The 16,396-nt window shown below is 37.4% G+C and overlaps 2 protein-coding genes across 3 annotated transcripts; both read left to right on the top strand.

The window, feature by feature from the left end:
* Positions 1 to 19: 19 nt before the first annotated feature.
* On the top strand, positions 20 to 5,962 carry LOC128221159 (translation machinery-associated protein 16-like). 2 transcript variants are annotated; one of them, XM_052929627.1, is made up of 2 exons: positions 20 to 135; positions 5,107 to 5,962. In XM_052929627.1, the coding sequence occupies exon 2, from the start codon at positions 5,125 to 5,127 to the stop codon at positions 5,728 to 5,730; it is 606 nt and encodes a 201-aa protein (XP_052785587.1). In that variant the 5' UTR covers positions 20 to 135; positions 5,107 to 5,124; the 3' UTR covers positions 5,731 to 5,962. The 2 variants fall into 2 exon arrangements, with proteins under 2 accessions (XP_052785587.1, XP_052785596.1); XM_052929636.1 differs by lacking the exon at positions 20 to 135 and adding an exon at positions 3,954 to 4,067.
* A 7,944-nt stretch (positions 5,963 to 13,906) lies between these two features.
* On the top strand, positions 13,907 to 16,364 carry LOC128242552 (uncharacterized). The gene is made up of 3 exons (XM_052959746.1): positions 13,907 to 14,850; positions 15,111 to 15,470; positions 15,847 to 16,364. Exons 1-3 carry the CDS (start codon positions 14,659 to 14,661, stop codon positions 16,297 to 16,299), a joined length of 1,005 nt encoding a protein of 334 aa, XP_052815706.1. The 5' UTR covers positions 13,907 to 14,658; the 3' UTR covers positions 16,300 to 16,364.
* The last annotated feature ends 32 nt before the right edge of the window (positions 16,365 to 16,396 follow it).

The following is a 16,396-nucleotide window of genomic DNA, read 5'->3' as shown; positions in this document are numbered from 1 at the left end:
AAAGTTTCGTCCCCTGTATACAACTTTGTCATGAATCCCCCATGGCATGAACATTGATGTTATTTTTATATACATTTAAAATACTGGAAACAACTTACTCGAGGACTTTTGGCATCTACATATTTTTCATAAACGGTAAAGCTCGAAGATATTTAGTTTTATTTTATGTATGTCGGATGATTTTCTATCTTCTAATAACGCTTTTACTTGAAGTTCAACTTCAAGTAAAAGCGTTATTAGAAGATCAACTTGAACCCAATAATAAAACATTTCAGCAGCGACACTGTATATGTACACAGAGTCGGTCATTAGGCCAAAAAAAAAATTGTTTGTTTAGGGTAACCTTCCCAAAATTTTTAGGTAGGGTAGGTAGGGATTTTTTTTTGTCGTAAGTTCAGAGTGTTTCCTTGCATATGGCAGTCTTTCCTACATTACTGTCATTGCCTGACTTTGTTTTATCATATAAACAATAATTCTGATCGTCCAATACGCATTTATCCACCCCTTGTAACTCTCTATTCGCTAACGAATATTTTTTTGCTCAGAAACGGAAAAAAATAGTCGGCGCATTTTTATAGGTAGGGTCAGGTTACCCGAAACTGACATTTTTTTTTTTTTAGGCCTTAGCTATTCATAGATAATGTTTTCTCTGTTTATGTCATACCAACTGAAAATAAAATTTGATTTGATTTGATTAGAGACTTGAAAGTATGATGCAGATCCCAACAGCTGACCCTGGCTTACTTTAAATAGTTGTTCACAAACCCGTTAAGACGTTAGGGATTGAAAGAGTCCTGTATTACATATGTCACGGTACCGATACCTACAGATGTGGTGAGAAGGTGTGTAAGCGGTCCGGTAGCTCAGTCGGTAAACGTAAAGCACTCGCCATGATAGCGAGGGGTCCCGGGTTCGAGCCCCGGTCTGGCTGCACACTTTTCTCACCCTGTGACATTTGGCGCCCAACGTAGGTCCGTGGCAGCACTGTTTGGCAGCATAATGCGCCCTCAGTGATAATTATGTGCATTCCTTAGCACTGGTGTTCCTCAAATTTGAGGACGAATTTCCAGTTTGAGGGGAAGAATGTCACCTACACATGTGGTGAGGAGGTGTGTTAGCGGTCCGGTAGCTCAGTCGGTAAAGCACTCACCCTGATAGCGAGGGGTCCTGAGTTCGAGCCCCAGTCTGGCTGCACACTTTTCTCACCCTGTGACACACATCTATTATTTTAGTCTACCAGTGGCCTCAGTTGGGTAAAATCAGTTTGTTTGGATCTGAATCATACTTTCAAGCCTCTGTGTATATTTACCAGGGTAACTGGACAATTCGGCACCAAACGAATTCGGCATAGTCAATTTGGCACCAACACATTCGGCACCCCGTCAACTCGGCACCATAAAGCATAGTCAATTCGGCACAAAATTCAAATTATCTTTAACTCAACTGTTCTCACTTGCATTCGTTATATGGTTCGTTTATTTCAATTAATGATTTAATCTACCTTTCAAAAAACATTTGATCATCCAATATGAGTATCAAGTATCGTTTTTTTTTCAGTAAGGCCAGAGTTTTCTTTATTTTTCGTTTTACGGGAGCGCTGTACCTAAATATTACAACCCAAAAAAGAAAAAGATTCAAATTCCTAACTTTATTTTTATTTTTTCCGCCGGCCGTTTCTTCGATCTCCGATAGAAAATAAAATTTAGTGTTATTTAACCTAATGCTAATATCACAACAACAAAAAAATTATCGCGCACAATTTCCAAGATGGCGGAAGCCGGCGCTTCTTGCTTATTGTTTCAACTGAAAATTGTTTCATTGTTTTGTGATTTCACATGCATATTATATGCCATGATGAAAATAAAACTTGAAACTTGCTTATTATCAGCATCTAAGCGCTTGTTAGGAAAATGGCTCACTTTTAAGAAATTTTAAAGTGGAATTAGTTTGAAGACTGACACTGTTGTTCATAAAATCAGGGCGTTTGTCATTTTGTGATATTTTGGAACGGAATTGTATTTTCTTTATACCAAAGGATAAATCGCTTAAATATTTCTGTGTGTAGACCTGTAGACACGTGGATACATTGAGAATTTGAATTTGCTGTACAGTTTCCGACTACAGAAAAAGACGAGAATGTGACATTGGATTTGGCTTGTTTGTCTAAAGGCAATAAAGTTATACCAACATATCGCATACCATTTTTAATGGGCATTAATGGCTCCTCTTTTCATGCCACCCATTTTAAAATGGATTGTTTGTATGTTGATTAAGAAACTAAAAAAAAATGACTCTACTGTGAAATCTGGTAAGTTTTGAGTTACATACCTCGTATCTTTTCTTGTATATCATTATCAAAGACATTTAATTTCTTCAGATGTGTTGTTTGTCTCAATATTTTTACCCAAAATGATATTAATCAACATTTTAGACACAAACAATGTGCCAGATGCCTTATGTTTTGCCAGTGCGAGTTTCAGTGACTATTAAAAGCACTACAAAAGTATAGATGCTCATATTAAAATCATGCATATATAAGAATTTATGTGTAATTTTTATTTAACAGTGCAGTGTTAAATACTGTGGAGTTACAGTTGAAGAATATATTACCATTGGTGTGAATCAGTTGACTTGTGGCATTTAGGGAGTAAAATGAATATCCAAATATTTAAAAAAGTTCCTTAAACAAGCATTATGCACCAGTTAATTGTAACCAAGGCCCCCCTGGTCCGGGGGGTATATAGGGGATGTAGAGAGAAACGGGCCATGTTTTTACCTACCAGGTGGCCCCGCAATGCCGAGTGAAGGCGGTGGTTTTGTTTTTGCGCTGAAAATAGTGGTGAATGGGCCTTACCTCGGGGTGCGGGGGAATTTTGGCTGGGATTTGACCAGTAGCTTGTCTCCGCAGGGCGGGGTTTTACCAAGGATTGGCTGGACTAAAAGTCAAAATATCCTCTTTTCTGGGCCTTGGGGGGGGGGGGCGTGGCTACTTGAAAATGACATCTTTGTTTGACTTTATTGTACAGATCTATTATACAACAAAAAGTTTCATTTAACATATAAAAAGAAAAAATTTACCTTCAAGGCACTGTTCATGTTTTTTGTTTTTTGTTCACATGATATCAGTCTTCCCGAAATGTGCCGGTCCGCCGTACATGTCCGGCAAATTTTGTACAGGTCCGGCAGATCTTCCGAAAATGACGGTCCGAATGACCGACATATTTTGAGACGACTAAATAGCGAAAAGGTATTTGAAAGCGAAATGACTATAAAAACTTTCGCTGATTATTAGCCTTTGCGGTAGTTAGTCGATCCCATTCGGAACTCCTCGGCCATTTTATCGAAAACAACCTCGGATGTATGCCGGTACATAAGTTGAAGTAGTTCGTAATTTTTTTAATAATATCATTAATAAAATGTAGTGTTTACGAGTTGTTTTTATTGATCCAAGTTTAAATTGATAGCCAGTTAAGTGTTTTATTGCAAACATAATTAAGATTCCCAAGAGTTAAGTCATAAAGTTTAACTGCCATATAAGATTACTACGCGATCTATTTGCAGCGGACTTAAACGTACCACTTTCTGAGTATGTAAACCGTCCAAATACATCCGAGGTTGTTTTTGCAAAAATGGCCGAGGAGCTCCGAATGAGTCGATCCCATACGTCACATAACATCGCCAAAAGTCGGATTTCCGATATGCGATCATGATCAATGAAAATGAATACAGAAATAAGAATTGAAAACAAAATAAAAAATAAAGTTGCTCTATAAATATTTCGGGGAATAATTATTTTTCTTGAAAAACATTTAAACCCTTAATGCTTTAATACATGAGCAAAAAAATGAAATAAAACGGTGCCAAATTATCTTGATATCCAGTCGGATGGTGCCGAATTGGCGGTGCCGAATTAACTTAGTGCCGAAAAGGTATGTATGCCGAATTTGTTTGGTGCCGAATTGTCCGGCAACCATTTACTAGTACAGATGCACATTTTTGTATTTCATAAATAAAGATTAATTCGTGGATGAACAATGACTTGAAATACTATACAGGCACTTTTGAAGGTTTCTTATAAGCTCAAGTTTTAACACTTTTTTTTTAGAGGTTCAGAGAGATTTTAATCCCATTTTAATACATTCATTAATGACAGTATTATAATAAAAAAAACACATAAATAAGAATGAGTCTGTTTTAATGAGATTTTTTTCTCACTGTACTGAAATTAGTGTCTATATATATATAGCTATTCTCTTTAGTGTACTTTAAAAGCAGTTATGAAATTACCAATATATCAATTTATGCACTAATATACTGTTGAGTATCATTTGTTACGCTGGTGACACATTCACCAATGTTGTGTCCACTGCTGCTGTGAAAGGACATGTGACAATGTTAGGTGCAGCTCTTTAATATATTGGAGCCACAAGACCAGGGCTACAATAAATGTATTAGTTCTGTGGGGACTACGGCTCTGACACGCTTGCAATAGCTTTTTTAAAATTTGTTATAGTTGTGACATTCCTTTTTGCACATTACCTAATATAAGAATGTCTGTGTTTGAATTAAAACAGCTCTAAGATAAAGCAGTTTTGAAAATTGTAACTACAACCATTTAGCTTGAAGTTAATCAAAGTACCAAAGTAATGCAAGTTATACTTAATGTAAAATTTCTTATTTCAAAGAAGGATATTTTATTACAATGTCACACTTCTACAGTTACACTCAGACATACTTGATGTACATGTTACACTGAGTCTCAGACAAATTGTAGAACAATTTCCTCCAAGATTTTATAGGTCTTTATGCAATCTTTATCAAATTTGATGCTTATACACTGACTTTTCAGTTTAGTCAGGTTTAATTCCATGGACTTTTTAATGCCAGAAGAAAGAAAAATCTTTAATAATAAATATATTAATTTTTTTATACCACCCAGATACTGCTTTACCAGTACTACCACAGTGAAACTGGATATTGTTATTTATATTTTGATTTTTTGTGAAAAATGCGTATTTTTGCTTCATATGTTCAATAAGTGTTGTTGTTTTTTAAAGTCAATGTAAAGAAATATTTAAACTGACTTTATATCATTTTCAATTTCAGTTTAACATAAAAAGCAGAATGCCAAAAGCACCAAAGTCTCAGGTGAGCAAAGCTGTCCATCCACACAGTAGAAGGGCAACAGTGCTTCGGAAAAAGTTGAACAGAGAGCAGCGGGTAATGAAATCAAAGGTGGAAACAACCTTGAAACAGGACCAGCTGCAGCAGAAACTTGTCTGGTTTCAGGAGAATTTAGATGCACAGAAGGCAACATACACTAAACATGAACTAGCAGAGCTGACAAGTAGATATCTGAACAGATTCGATGACCAGCTAGAGCAGATAAGCATTGTAAACTCTATTGGTAATAGACAAGGAAATTCACATGTTGCCAGAGAAAATGCAATTAAATTGACACTGGAAACAGAATGTCATGAATTTGAAACAGTTGGTATTGAAGTGCCAGACTTAATAAATGGGAAAGCTCTTTCCATTTTTAAAACCTGGACTGGTGAAGCGAGATATCACCCTAATATTAAATTAAGGAGGTCGAAGAAAATTGATTTAAAGTCTAGTGAGAATGAAGAATTGTCAGAAATGGAAGGTGACTCTAAATCTGTTGAAGCTGATGATACTGACCTACCTGACTATGTGAGTGAGGATGATACAGACAAGGAAACATCCTGATCCCTTCCAGTCAGAAGTAACATTTGAATACAATATGAATGTTTTCTATGTTGTTTTATTTAAAAAAACAACCTGATTTGTTCACAAACTAAAGGCAGCCATTGTATTGGAAAGCTCTTGTACAATTAAAAACTTTTTGTCTTCCCATTTTAATAAAGCAATGACCGATATGTGAAAGAGAGCACTTTCAATTGCTATGTGATTTTTGTGGATGAGTTTGGAATTAATTGTATTGAAGAATAGTAGAATACTGAAGTGGTTTTATTCTTTTCTTTCATCCCTTGTTAGCTGGTCTGTTTTTTTCAAGGAAAAATATGCAGGGCATTGTGATATTCTTCTTGTCTTAGACTTTGTGCAAAACATTAACCTTGGCCATAACTAGAGAATTGTTTAAGATATTTAAATGCTACTTAGTACAGTAAAATAAATGTTTCGGGGGGATAATATGCACACGTATAGAAAAGCATGTGTCTCTGGCTTTAATAATTATTATTGTCTGACTGAAAAAATACGAACAGGCAAGCGTTGGCCTTCACTCTGTTGTGCTATTGGTTTTTGTATCGCATCAACCTAAAATGACGCCCATAATAAACAATTAATGATGCAAAGTGACGAAACCAGGTTTTCAATGATTGAAGGACTACAGCCGTCGTTGTGAGATTCAGTTTGAACTGGGGGGTTTTCTATTTTAAACAGTGACCTTGACCCTGGTGGCCCCTTATGCGATCCCATAAAAGTCCTCCATAAAACTTCCTACATACCAGGTGTGGTCACAATATGTCAACCCTCACTCAAGTTATTCAGTTTCAACCATTTTTCTTTTTTTTAATAACGGTGACCTTGTCTTTGTCTCTAAGGGCCTCAAACGCAATCCCATGAAAAGTCTCCATTAACTTTTCCTTTATACCAAGTTTGATTGCAAGCCAGCCATATCGGTTTAGTCACTCAAGAGTAATTGCCCTTTCATTAAAGAAATGACCTAAAATTGGTCTTTCTTATCAGCCTTTGTCCAATCACATCAAAATTTGGTCAGATTGTGTATGGGCATAATATCTTCAACAAATTTAATAACAAGCTATATTCTCTAGTCGAGAGTTACAAAATGTTAACATACATAAAAAAAGTTAGTGGGGGAATGTTTTGTTCTTAGCCTTGAGGAGTTTGTAGCCCAACCACTAATGAAACCAAAACCAAACCTTGATATTCTCACTTCTGCTTGAAGTCAGTCAAGTTTAACAAGTTATATGACATAATTAACGATGCTGCAATAGTGTTTATTTGAACAAAGTTCTGAACATCGGCCCATTATCATATTTTCATACTGCATAAAAGAAAAACAAGTATGAATCAAAACCTTTTAAAATCACACCATCTGGCCATCTGTGTGTCTGGCTCAACTTCTCGTGTCAGTGCTGTAACTTTCTCTTGTATGGACAGAGTTTAAAATAACTTGTGTTCGGCATATAAAGAGGATGTGTCCCTACCTCTTAGGTCAAGGTCACACTTGGTGTTTGAATACTATGGAATGCTGTATGTAAGGACATAGAGTATAGGCGGTCGTGTCCCAGCCCTAGCTTTCTCTTGTATGGACAGATTTTAAAATAACTTGCCACATGTATTCTTAGTACCAAGACCATGTGTTGCATGCAAGATGCGTGTCCCAACCTCTGAAGTCAAGGTCACAGTGTCTATTCACAATAGAATGCTGCGTATAAGGACATAGAGTATAGGTGGTTGTGTCCGGGGCCCTAACTTTCTCATGTATGGACAGATTTTGGCACATGTCTTCCACATACCAAGCTGATGTGTTGCGTGCAATACCTGTGTCCCTACCTCTAAGGTCAAAGTCACACTGAGTTTTTGTTTACTATGGAATGCTTTATATAAGTGTTTGGTCCAAACAATGACGCACATTAATCAAATAACATGTTTTCCCTTTTATGAAAATGTGGTTAAGAAATTAAAAGAAAAACTAAAAAAAAATCAAGAGCCATAATTTTTATTTAGGGTTAAAACAGGGTTATGTGACCTTATTGTAAGATTGTCGTCATTAATTGTGCGAAGTATTAAGTGCATTGAATGAAGGGTATATACATAGGTTTCTTTATTAAAATCCCAACTTGCCCTAAAACTTAAACCTGCCCTAAAACTTTAACCTAAGCCAATCAGGGGCCATAACTTGTATTAAGGATACTATGGAGTTATGTAACCTAATTGTGAACAATTCTGTAAAGTCAATTGAATGAAGGGTATAGAAGTTATCAATAAACATCCCAACCTGCCCTAAAGCTTTAACCTAAGTTCCATAGTCAATCAGGGGCCATAATTTATATAAAGGATAATATGGAGTTATCTAAACTCATTATATGATGGCCCTGAACGACTGTGTGAAGTATTAAGTCAATTGAATGAAGTGTTTTGGACTTTTAAGTGAAAATCCCAACTTGCCCTAAAACTTAAACCGGACGCCGACACCGACGTTTGGGCGAGTAGTATAGCCCTCCTTATTCTTCGAATAGTCGAGCTAAAAACAGATACAATTCAGTTTTTCTTTATTCACAATAATAATAATAATGATAACAATAATAATAATAATACAATATAATAAAACAATTTATCACAGACAAAACACTTAAAGCTGAACTCTCACAGATTTACCATTTTACAACTTTTTTATTTTTTTGTCATGGAAAGAGCAAAATTTTGCGTAAATATCTGCAAACCAATGATAAAAGATTGCCGACAAAAGCTCATATTGCAGATTTTCATATTTCCGTTCGAAAATTAATGTTTTATGGCTGAAACCATTACTAACAGTTTAAAAAAAATGGATAAAACATCAATTTTTGAACTTAAATATAAAAAAATGCGATCAAATGTTTTGTCAGCAGTCTTATATAACTGGTTTCCATGGATTTTCACAAAAATTAGCTTGTTCAAAGACAAAAAAATAAAAAAGTTGTCAAAATGTTTAATCTGAGTGCAGCTTTAAATATAAACCATTTAATCATATACATTATTTTTAACAATTCAACGTGTTCAAGTTGGTTTAAATGAAACACAGCTCTGAATATGAAATATTACAACTTTAGTTTCAAACTAAGCTTCTCTGAATTTTGCAAGACTGAATGTTGGCAGTGGGCACAAGGAGTTTTAAACAAAACTGTACATTTGTAATTGTCTATAAATCTCATTCCTTGAGCAGAGGTCAGTCAAAATCTCTGGGACCAGAGTTGTTCCAGGCATTTAATATCATTGAATGTAAAATCTGACCATGTCTTTATCCTGCCTGTCACTCTTATGTCCCCTTAGTGCTTGCTTCCCCTACTCGCTTGAAAGGATGTCAACATAGGAATTTTACTTAATGGTGAAAAACTGGTTCTCATTTTATAAAAATATTAAATTCAAATTAATTATGGACAGTGTACTAAATTCTGCAATCTTTAACTCTGATACAAAATAATAATGCAATCCTTTTTGGGCCAGACAGATCACTACATATTACAATATACCTGGTACATATAAATATTACAATGACACAACTAAAAAACAAGGTGATGAATCAGATGGTGACTTAACACTGTACATGTTGCCAAAAATGAATAAAAAGTCAATCCATTTGCATGGGGACTCTAAAGTTACAGTGAATCAACCATCCATTTGCTGATGTGGTGGAGATGTTGGCTACCCTTGCTCTGAACCTTTTCAAAACATGGATCAGTTTTTTTTAAATGAAGGAAATGACACGTTGACGAGGTTGAAAAAAGGGGGCCTAGTGTACCGGGTTATGTCAAATATCCCCATATTCGTCAGGGATGATTTGGCGCAGCTGATGGAAAGGGGGACAACACCTCCTGAAGCAATACAAAGAGCGGGACAGGGCGGCGCCAGTAATTGCAGAGTGTGGGACAATGCCCATGAAGCTGGGAGTCCCATCTACCCAGGGGAGCCAAAGCCAAGTTTGCAGGCTATCCAACCGCCTATCGCCTCCTATGGACAGAGCTGTCTGGGTTCTTTGTTGATTCCCGAGCCAATATCGAGTATTGCTTCAACAGTACAGGCGTCTGCCGCTCCACTAACTTTTGAAACTATAGACATTTCAAACGTTCTCTACATTTCACGACACAGCACCACAGCTCATCCCAATAGAACAGAACTTTGACCCTAGTTTTGCTGTACCTCCTGCTATGCTAAATGCTTGGGCCACGGCACATATGACCCCTTTTCCACAGCCAATGGTAAGCATAGGACCTGAACAGAATGTAAGCTGTGTGTCACAAGAACCTGCTGTGCCAACCTCAGGTTTGAGAGTGCAGACCCCATCTACGCCGCTGTGTGATGAGGGACTGAGTGATTTGCTGATGCCTGGTCCTGAGGACATAGCGGACTCGCTTCTCTGCGGCCTTGACCAAACACCTAGACAGGGGAAGAAACGGAGAGCGTTGCCAACAAAGGATGCCCCTGAGCCAAAGAAGCTGGCTGATGCCTCTCCACTGGATAATAGAAGAGGCCACGCAGGCCTCCACATCAAAGATCATTGCAGCTATGGACCGAAATACAAGGGTCATTGTAGCAGCAGTGGACAATTTGAAAGGCGAAGTTTATGCAAGGTGGCGTCCATTGACTTTTCCAAACCAGAAAAGACGACAGTTAAGCCAAAAAAGCATTAACAAATTGTGATTGGAGATAAATATAAGCAGTTTGAGTTATAAAATTGTTAAATAGTAAACCTGTTAAATGTTAAGTGTTCAGACTATCACATGGGTATGATGCATTTGGAGCCGCCCCCAGTCACCTGTGCAAATGCAGCGCAGTCCAGAACCTGCAATCTTTTTAAACCGATTCCCGAACATTGCATTTGAAGTTGACAGTTCAACTGGAGCCGACTCCAGAGAGTCAACTGAACAACTGAAGTCGACACCAGAGTCAATTGCACATCTGGAGCTGCCATTATTTTCTAGAAATATCATTTGGAAAATGCTTGATTTTGCATTTGATAACAAAAGAACACGCTTTGAACAAATAATAAAAACAAATAAAAATTGAAGCGTTTTTAACTACAGTACACATAGTACTGGTTTTTCTAGGAAGTGGACTCGAGAGTGACTCGATAAGCTACAAGCTTTCTTAATAATCAAGCTAAAATAAATTAGTATAAACTAACTGGTACAGCCTTCAGTCGAATGTGTAATGTTATTTATAAGCTGTAAAATCCAGTGTAAATAAAACAACAACAGAGAGAACAAAAACTAAAGAATTTTCTTAAAACATCACAAGTAAATGAGGGTACAGATATGGCAATTGGGTTTTGAAAAAGTTTTGAAACATTGGTGACAGTAACTGTTCAGAGTGTTATATGAAAGAATTCTTTGTCAAAATCCACACATGTATACATGATATATAAAACAAATCTGTATTGAATTTTAATAATTCAGGTGATGTTGAGGATGAAAACAGTTCAGTGCCACAGTCAAACATCTACATTTTTTGGCCTAGAGAGGCAACATAATTATTAATAAGTTCTTTATATAAAGAACATGAGACAGACTTGGAAGACATGCGGAAACCTAAGAAAAATGTGTGGCTAGAAATAACACAGAAGATGAAGAAGTCTGGGTACAGTTTCAGTCAGAATAAGGTTGAAAGTAAATGACGCAGCCTTATTAAATCACACAAGACTGTGAAGGATAATAAGAAACAAACTGGGCAAAAAAGGAGAACATTTCAATATTTTGAAGCAATTACACCGAAATATACATCTGGTACAGGATTTGATCGAGGTACAAATGCTTGTTCAGATGGCTGTAGAGTCTCAGGATTTGGAGGGAGGGGGCAACATTCGTTGTCTGCGAATCAAAGAATATCAAAGTGTTCTGGTCATGTGTCATCTTTTTAAACCCAGTATGATTTATTTTATAATTTTTTTATGTATTTTGGCACTTTTGCACCAGGTCACAATTAATTTAAACACAAATTATTGAGGCTTATATTGTCGTTTTTTTTGTTTTTATCATTCAAATGAGTAACAGAAAATTATGCAGTAAAATAAAACAAAAAACATCAAGCTATATTGTGTTCCTTTTAAACAGATTTATGGCCTTCTTAGTACATTTGATGTTATGTCTTTGCAAGGCTCCTGAGGTTGAGAACCTGGATGTCATTTCTGACAACCAGCCACATCCACAAAGGTCGGTGGTCGCCGCGGAAAACCCAATGCCGGTGAAGTTAACAGGATGGTAGATGACTTTTATATTATTCATGATAGCATCTACATTGTAACACACTCATGCCTAAAAGGCAGCAAGACAACAAAATGTGATAAAACTCACTTAACATTAATGTATCAAAGCAGTGGAAATAAAAGGGTTCATACATGTTTACGTATATATCTCTTTCAAGCGAGATCAGAGTGGGAAACAGAATTGACTTATTCCATATTAATTTATTGTATTTTGGAACTTTTGTATCTTAGGCAATTGTGGCCAAGTAGGTATAACTAATTAAAAAAAATATTTAAAAAATTATAGGCTTATATTGTTAAGCTTTTTTGTTTTGATCATGTAATTCAAATAACTTAAATATAATAGTGAAGTATTTGCACATCCAACATGGCTTCTCTAACATTTTACGAATGCCTGTCAAAAAAAAGAGAAAATTATCAATCGATGAACGCTCTGAAAGGAAAATGAATATGAAACAAAATGTCATGAAATAATTCCTTTGTGAAATGGCAAAGAAATAGGAAATGACTCGTTACTGACTAAGAAAAGCAAGTAATAACCTGCACTGGTGATGGTGAAACTCAAAAATATTAACATTCCATCCAAAGAAAGCTATAGACACTTTGCTGGTAGGCAGTTATTACTTCTATCTTTAAAAAAATAGCTCTATCATTATGAATTAAAAGAAATGATTTATTTTGTCAAAAAACTAAATCCATAATAAGGTATTAAAGTGTAAGACATGCTTGGTAATCTAACTTCACTACTGTAATATAATATTTGGCATGTTCTGAAAGGCATTTTATTCGAGAAAAAAATAATAATTGTTGATAAAAGTTTATTTGTACATCCACTGTCCATGATAAATTTTACACTTTTAGGCAGAGTCTAGATGTGCCCGCATATAATCAAACAGACTACACCAGAACCATTGGCATCACAGGAGGTTGTCACACTGTCTGACACTGAAAAAGTCTCCAGCAGGATACAATAGACCTCGCCTCAGATTTTTTTACCTGTCTGTCTGATACTGAGATAATACAGGATTCTGTAAATCATGCGATTGAAAGTCCTTTCATCGGGCTCTTGAAATGGAGAATTAACACTCTTTGTGACAAACAGGACTTTAACCCCGATATTGATGCGGAGTGTTTCGAATATCTAGATGAACTTTTGACATACTGATGATTTTCATCAGAGACCTACTCAAAAGCCTTTATTGAGAAACAGGCTGTTGTATTGATGAATAAAGCAATGTTTTTACTTTGTTTTTGTTCCTTTTGTTTCAGTCTGACAGATTTTCTTTCGGTCTGACAGATTTTTATATGTCTTGTCAGACCGAATGTCTGCCACTTTTTTTCAACTTTCGTTAAGTCTGAATGAAGAGCTTATACAGTCACCCTCAAGTCAATGGTGGTGTTTGAGAGCATATAAAACCCTGCCAGTGGTACTCAGCCTCTGTCCAATTGAGGCAAAATTAGGATTGCGTAACTCTTGGTTACTTTACTGAATTTGAATAATTATGTTTGCCTACTTATGTAATGCAGAGAGCTGCTTCATTAAAACTGCAAGGAGCAACTCGCACTTAAGACAATTTGGCAACAGTGCAGTCTTATTCTTGAATAACCCACCTAGAAACAAAATTGCTCCAATTTATCTCTTTTAGTATTTAGAAATGTTACTGTTCTATAACAATCATGAATGTGCATATGTTTAGCAAGGCCCATATTGGTGAACTTGATAATTGTCCAGCCATGCGTGTGTTGGCTTTTGCTATCAATTGCACATAGAAAAAAACTCAAATAAATCAAGTTTTCTTTTTTGTACCCTATCAAGTGCAAAGATCAGCCCGGATTCGTCAGCAGACAGCTGCAGTTCCAGAGAATGAAGGTAAATATATTTTTGTTACAATGTGCCAGGTCTGATCAGACACGCCTCAAGAGCTTAGTTGTTTGGCTTGTATAATTGTTTTGTTGTCCTTTGAAATGTGTGTTGCGCCTGTTTTCTATTGTTTTAGTCTGACCTAGTAGACTTATATAAAGAGAATATTTAAGTATCATTTACTGTATTGTTAAGAGCTTTGGCCAGTTGACTCTTTTAAGCTGGGCTCCCACTGCCGATCAGATCAACTCGATCAAGCCCGATCAAGCGATCGGGTACTTGTCTGGGTAGGTCGGCATGATTGATCGGGAGTGGTCGGGGAGGTCTACCTTGGTCGGCATCGCTCGGGCTTTCTACCCGAATTTTTTTGACATGTCAAAAAAATTCGTGTAGCGATCGTGTAGCCAAGCGGTCGAGAAGAGCTCGGGAAGCGATCGTGTATTGATCGAGTTGAAGATCGAGTTAATCGAGAAACAATCGTGTAGCGATCTTGTTTGGTCGGATTGACATCTTTTACCCGATCTGTAACCGATCTTCTCGACTTCTACTCGAGTAATATACGATCGCATCCCGATTAAGTAGATCTCTGTTCGATCTCTTGTCCAGATTATCAAGACTGCTACCCGACTACTCCACGACCACACACGACCGCACACGATCAAACCCCGATCACTGTTCGACCATACACGAGCTCACGTGACTAAAGCAAGAAAAGCGTGCTGACCAGTGTCTCATAAGTTGTTTGGACGCTGAAGATATAACATCTTTAGCAAACCAATATCTGTTAAAACATCTTCAGCCAAGCCATTTCTACTACAAACTAAAGATGCCGAGAAAAGGCAAAAGGCCGATAGGCAGTACAATTGCGAGTAAATGTGCAGTTGCTGCGCCTCAGCCTGAAATCGTGGAACCCACCCAGGAAGAGAGTAATGAGTCGCCTATACCCCCTACTGACTCTTCTGCCGAGCAAACCAGAAAAGAGCAAGTAGAAGAACGTCCGACTTCTCCTGAGATAGAGGTACTAAGCTTTTGATTTTGCTTTCCCTTCGAATACGAACAAACAACTGTCATTAGACTTATATTTTGTGTGTCAAGTGTTTATAAGGATATAATGCATAATTTGTTTATTTTATCATAACACACTGCTATGTTTGTCATGTATTTTTACAATTAGTACTCTACATGTATATGTTTTTTTCGGCAATATTTTAGGCGCAAAATAACAAACATAATTGGAAGTTTCCTTGTTATTCATAAGTATACTTTTAATGTTTACAGACTGATATCAGGCCCCGGAAGACACTACATCGTACACTCACGCAAGATGAAGAAGATGACCTTGTAGCGTGGTTAAGAGAGAACTCGTTCCTCTTCGACAAATCATCCGCAGGATTCAAGTATAAGGAGAAGAAGAACAGTACATGGGCCGCGAAAGAGGCAGAGTTGGGCCTCAAACCTGGAGACCTGTCGTCAATCTGGTACACGAATATGAGAACACAGTATTCGAAACTAATTAAGCTTACCAACAAATCTGGATCTGGTGCTGGAGAGCGCACAGCAAGGCAACAGTGGATTTTGGACAACTTTGAATTCTTGCGCCCTTATCTGGTACAGCTGCGAACTCAGAGGGGATCCAAAGTAAGTACATGTAGTAATAAAAATCCTGTATAAATCATGTGTATACACTTAAAAGAAATATACGTAATCAAGCATTAAATTATTTCTAAATTTTAATGGTATAAAAGGGAGTTCAGTTTTTTTGCCTAAGTTTGACTCGGATTTAACGACAGCTAAGGCCATATCTCTATTATACAAGGCCATATGTGGACCTATGTTTTAAGTCTTGTGCAAGAGAAATACCATACAACATTTCTGAAAAGTTCATTTCAGAGCCGGGATTCAAACTCAAGCCAACACATGACACAGGATTCGCAGTCCAAGGCGTTAACCTCTCTGCCATCGGGGCACCTTCTTAAAAGTCTGTATTTATTCTGTGTACTTTCTATATTTGCAGTTTGCGGAGAAGAGAAAGGAACTTGTCTTGGAGGAGACAGAGGATGATGACGCCGCCTCCGATTCGTCAGCACCCTCTACATCAGCAGTATCTGGTTGCCGTCCCAAAGCAGCGCGTGTACTGTCCTCATTGACGTCCGAGTTGGAGTCCGTGCGTGGTGCCATCACAGTTGCGCAAGATCCAGCAGCACACACTGGCCAGTTTTTGGTGTATTTGATGCGCCAAATGGACCAGCAGAGAATGAATGTGTTTGTCACACGTGCAACAAGGCTGGCTCTGGACCTTGCGGAGGAAAGCCAAGAGGAGAAGAGACGACTAGCCACCCAAGAGGCAGCAGGGCATGTAGGTCAACAGATAGCAGATCCAGTTTTTGCCATGCCTGTCCCTCCCGCTCCTACATCATCTATATACAGAAGACAGGCTCCCATATCAGCGGCTCGAGTACGACTATGACGATCGGGTCGGGGAAAGATCTGACACCGATCGAGCAGAGATCCAGTAGGTCGAGTTGAGATCGTGTAGGGATCGTGTAAAGGTCGGGATGATCGAG

Source organism: Mya arenaria, chromosome 2, assembly GCF_026914265.1.
Source record: "Mya arenaria isolate MELC-2E11 chromosome 2, ASM2691426v1".
In the NCBI taxonomy this organism is placed as follows: Eukaryota; Metazoa; Mollusca; class Bivalvia; order Myida; family Myidae; genus Mya; species Mya arenaria.
The sequence above is the reverse complement of the archived record's forward strand: the minus strand, read 5'-3'. Positions and strand labels throughout refer to the sequence as shown.

Coding starts and splice junctions, on each gene's coding strand:
- LOC128221159 (XM_052929627.1), top strand. CDS start 5,125: ATGCCAAAAGCACCAAAGTCTCAGGTGAGCAAAGCTGTCCATCCACAC.
- LOC128242552 (XM_052959746.1), top strand. CDS start 14,659: ATGCCGAGAAAAGGCAAAAGGCCGATAGGCAGTACAATTGCGAGTAAA. Junction 14,851..15,110: donor CGACTTCTCCTGAGATAGAG/GTACTAAGCTTT, acceptor TAATGTTTACAG/ACTGATATCAGGCCCCGGAA. Junction 15,471..15,846: donor GAACTCAGAGGGGATCCAAA/GTAAGTACATGT, acceptor CTATATTTGCAG/TTTGCGGAGAAGAGAAAGGA.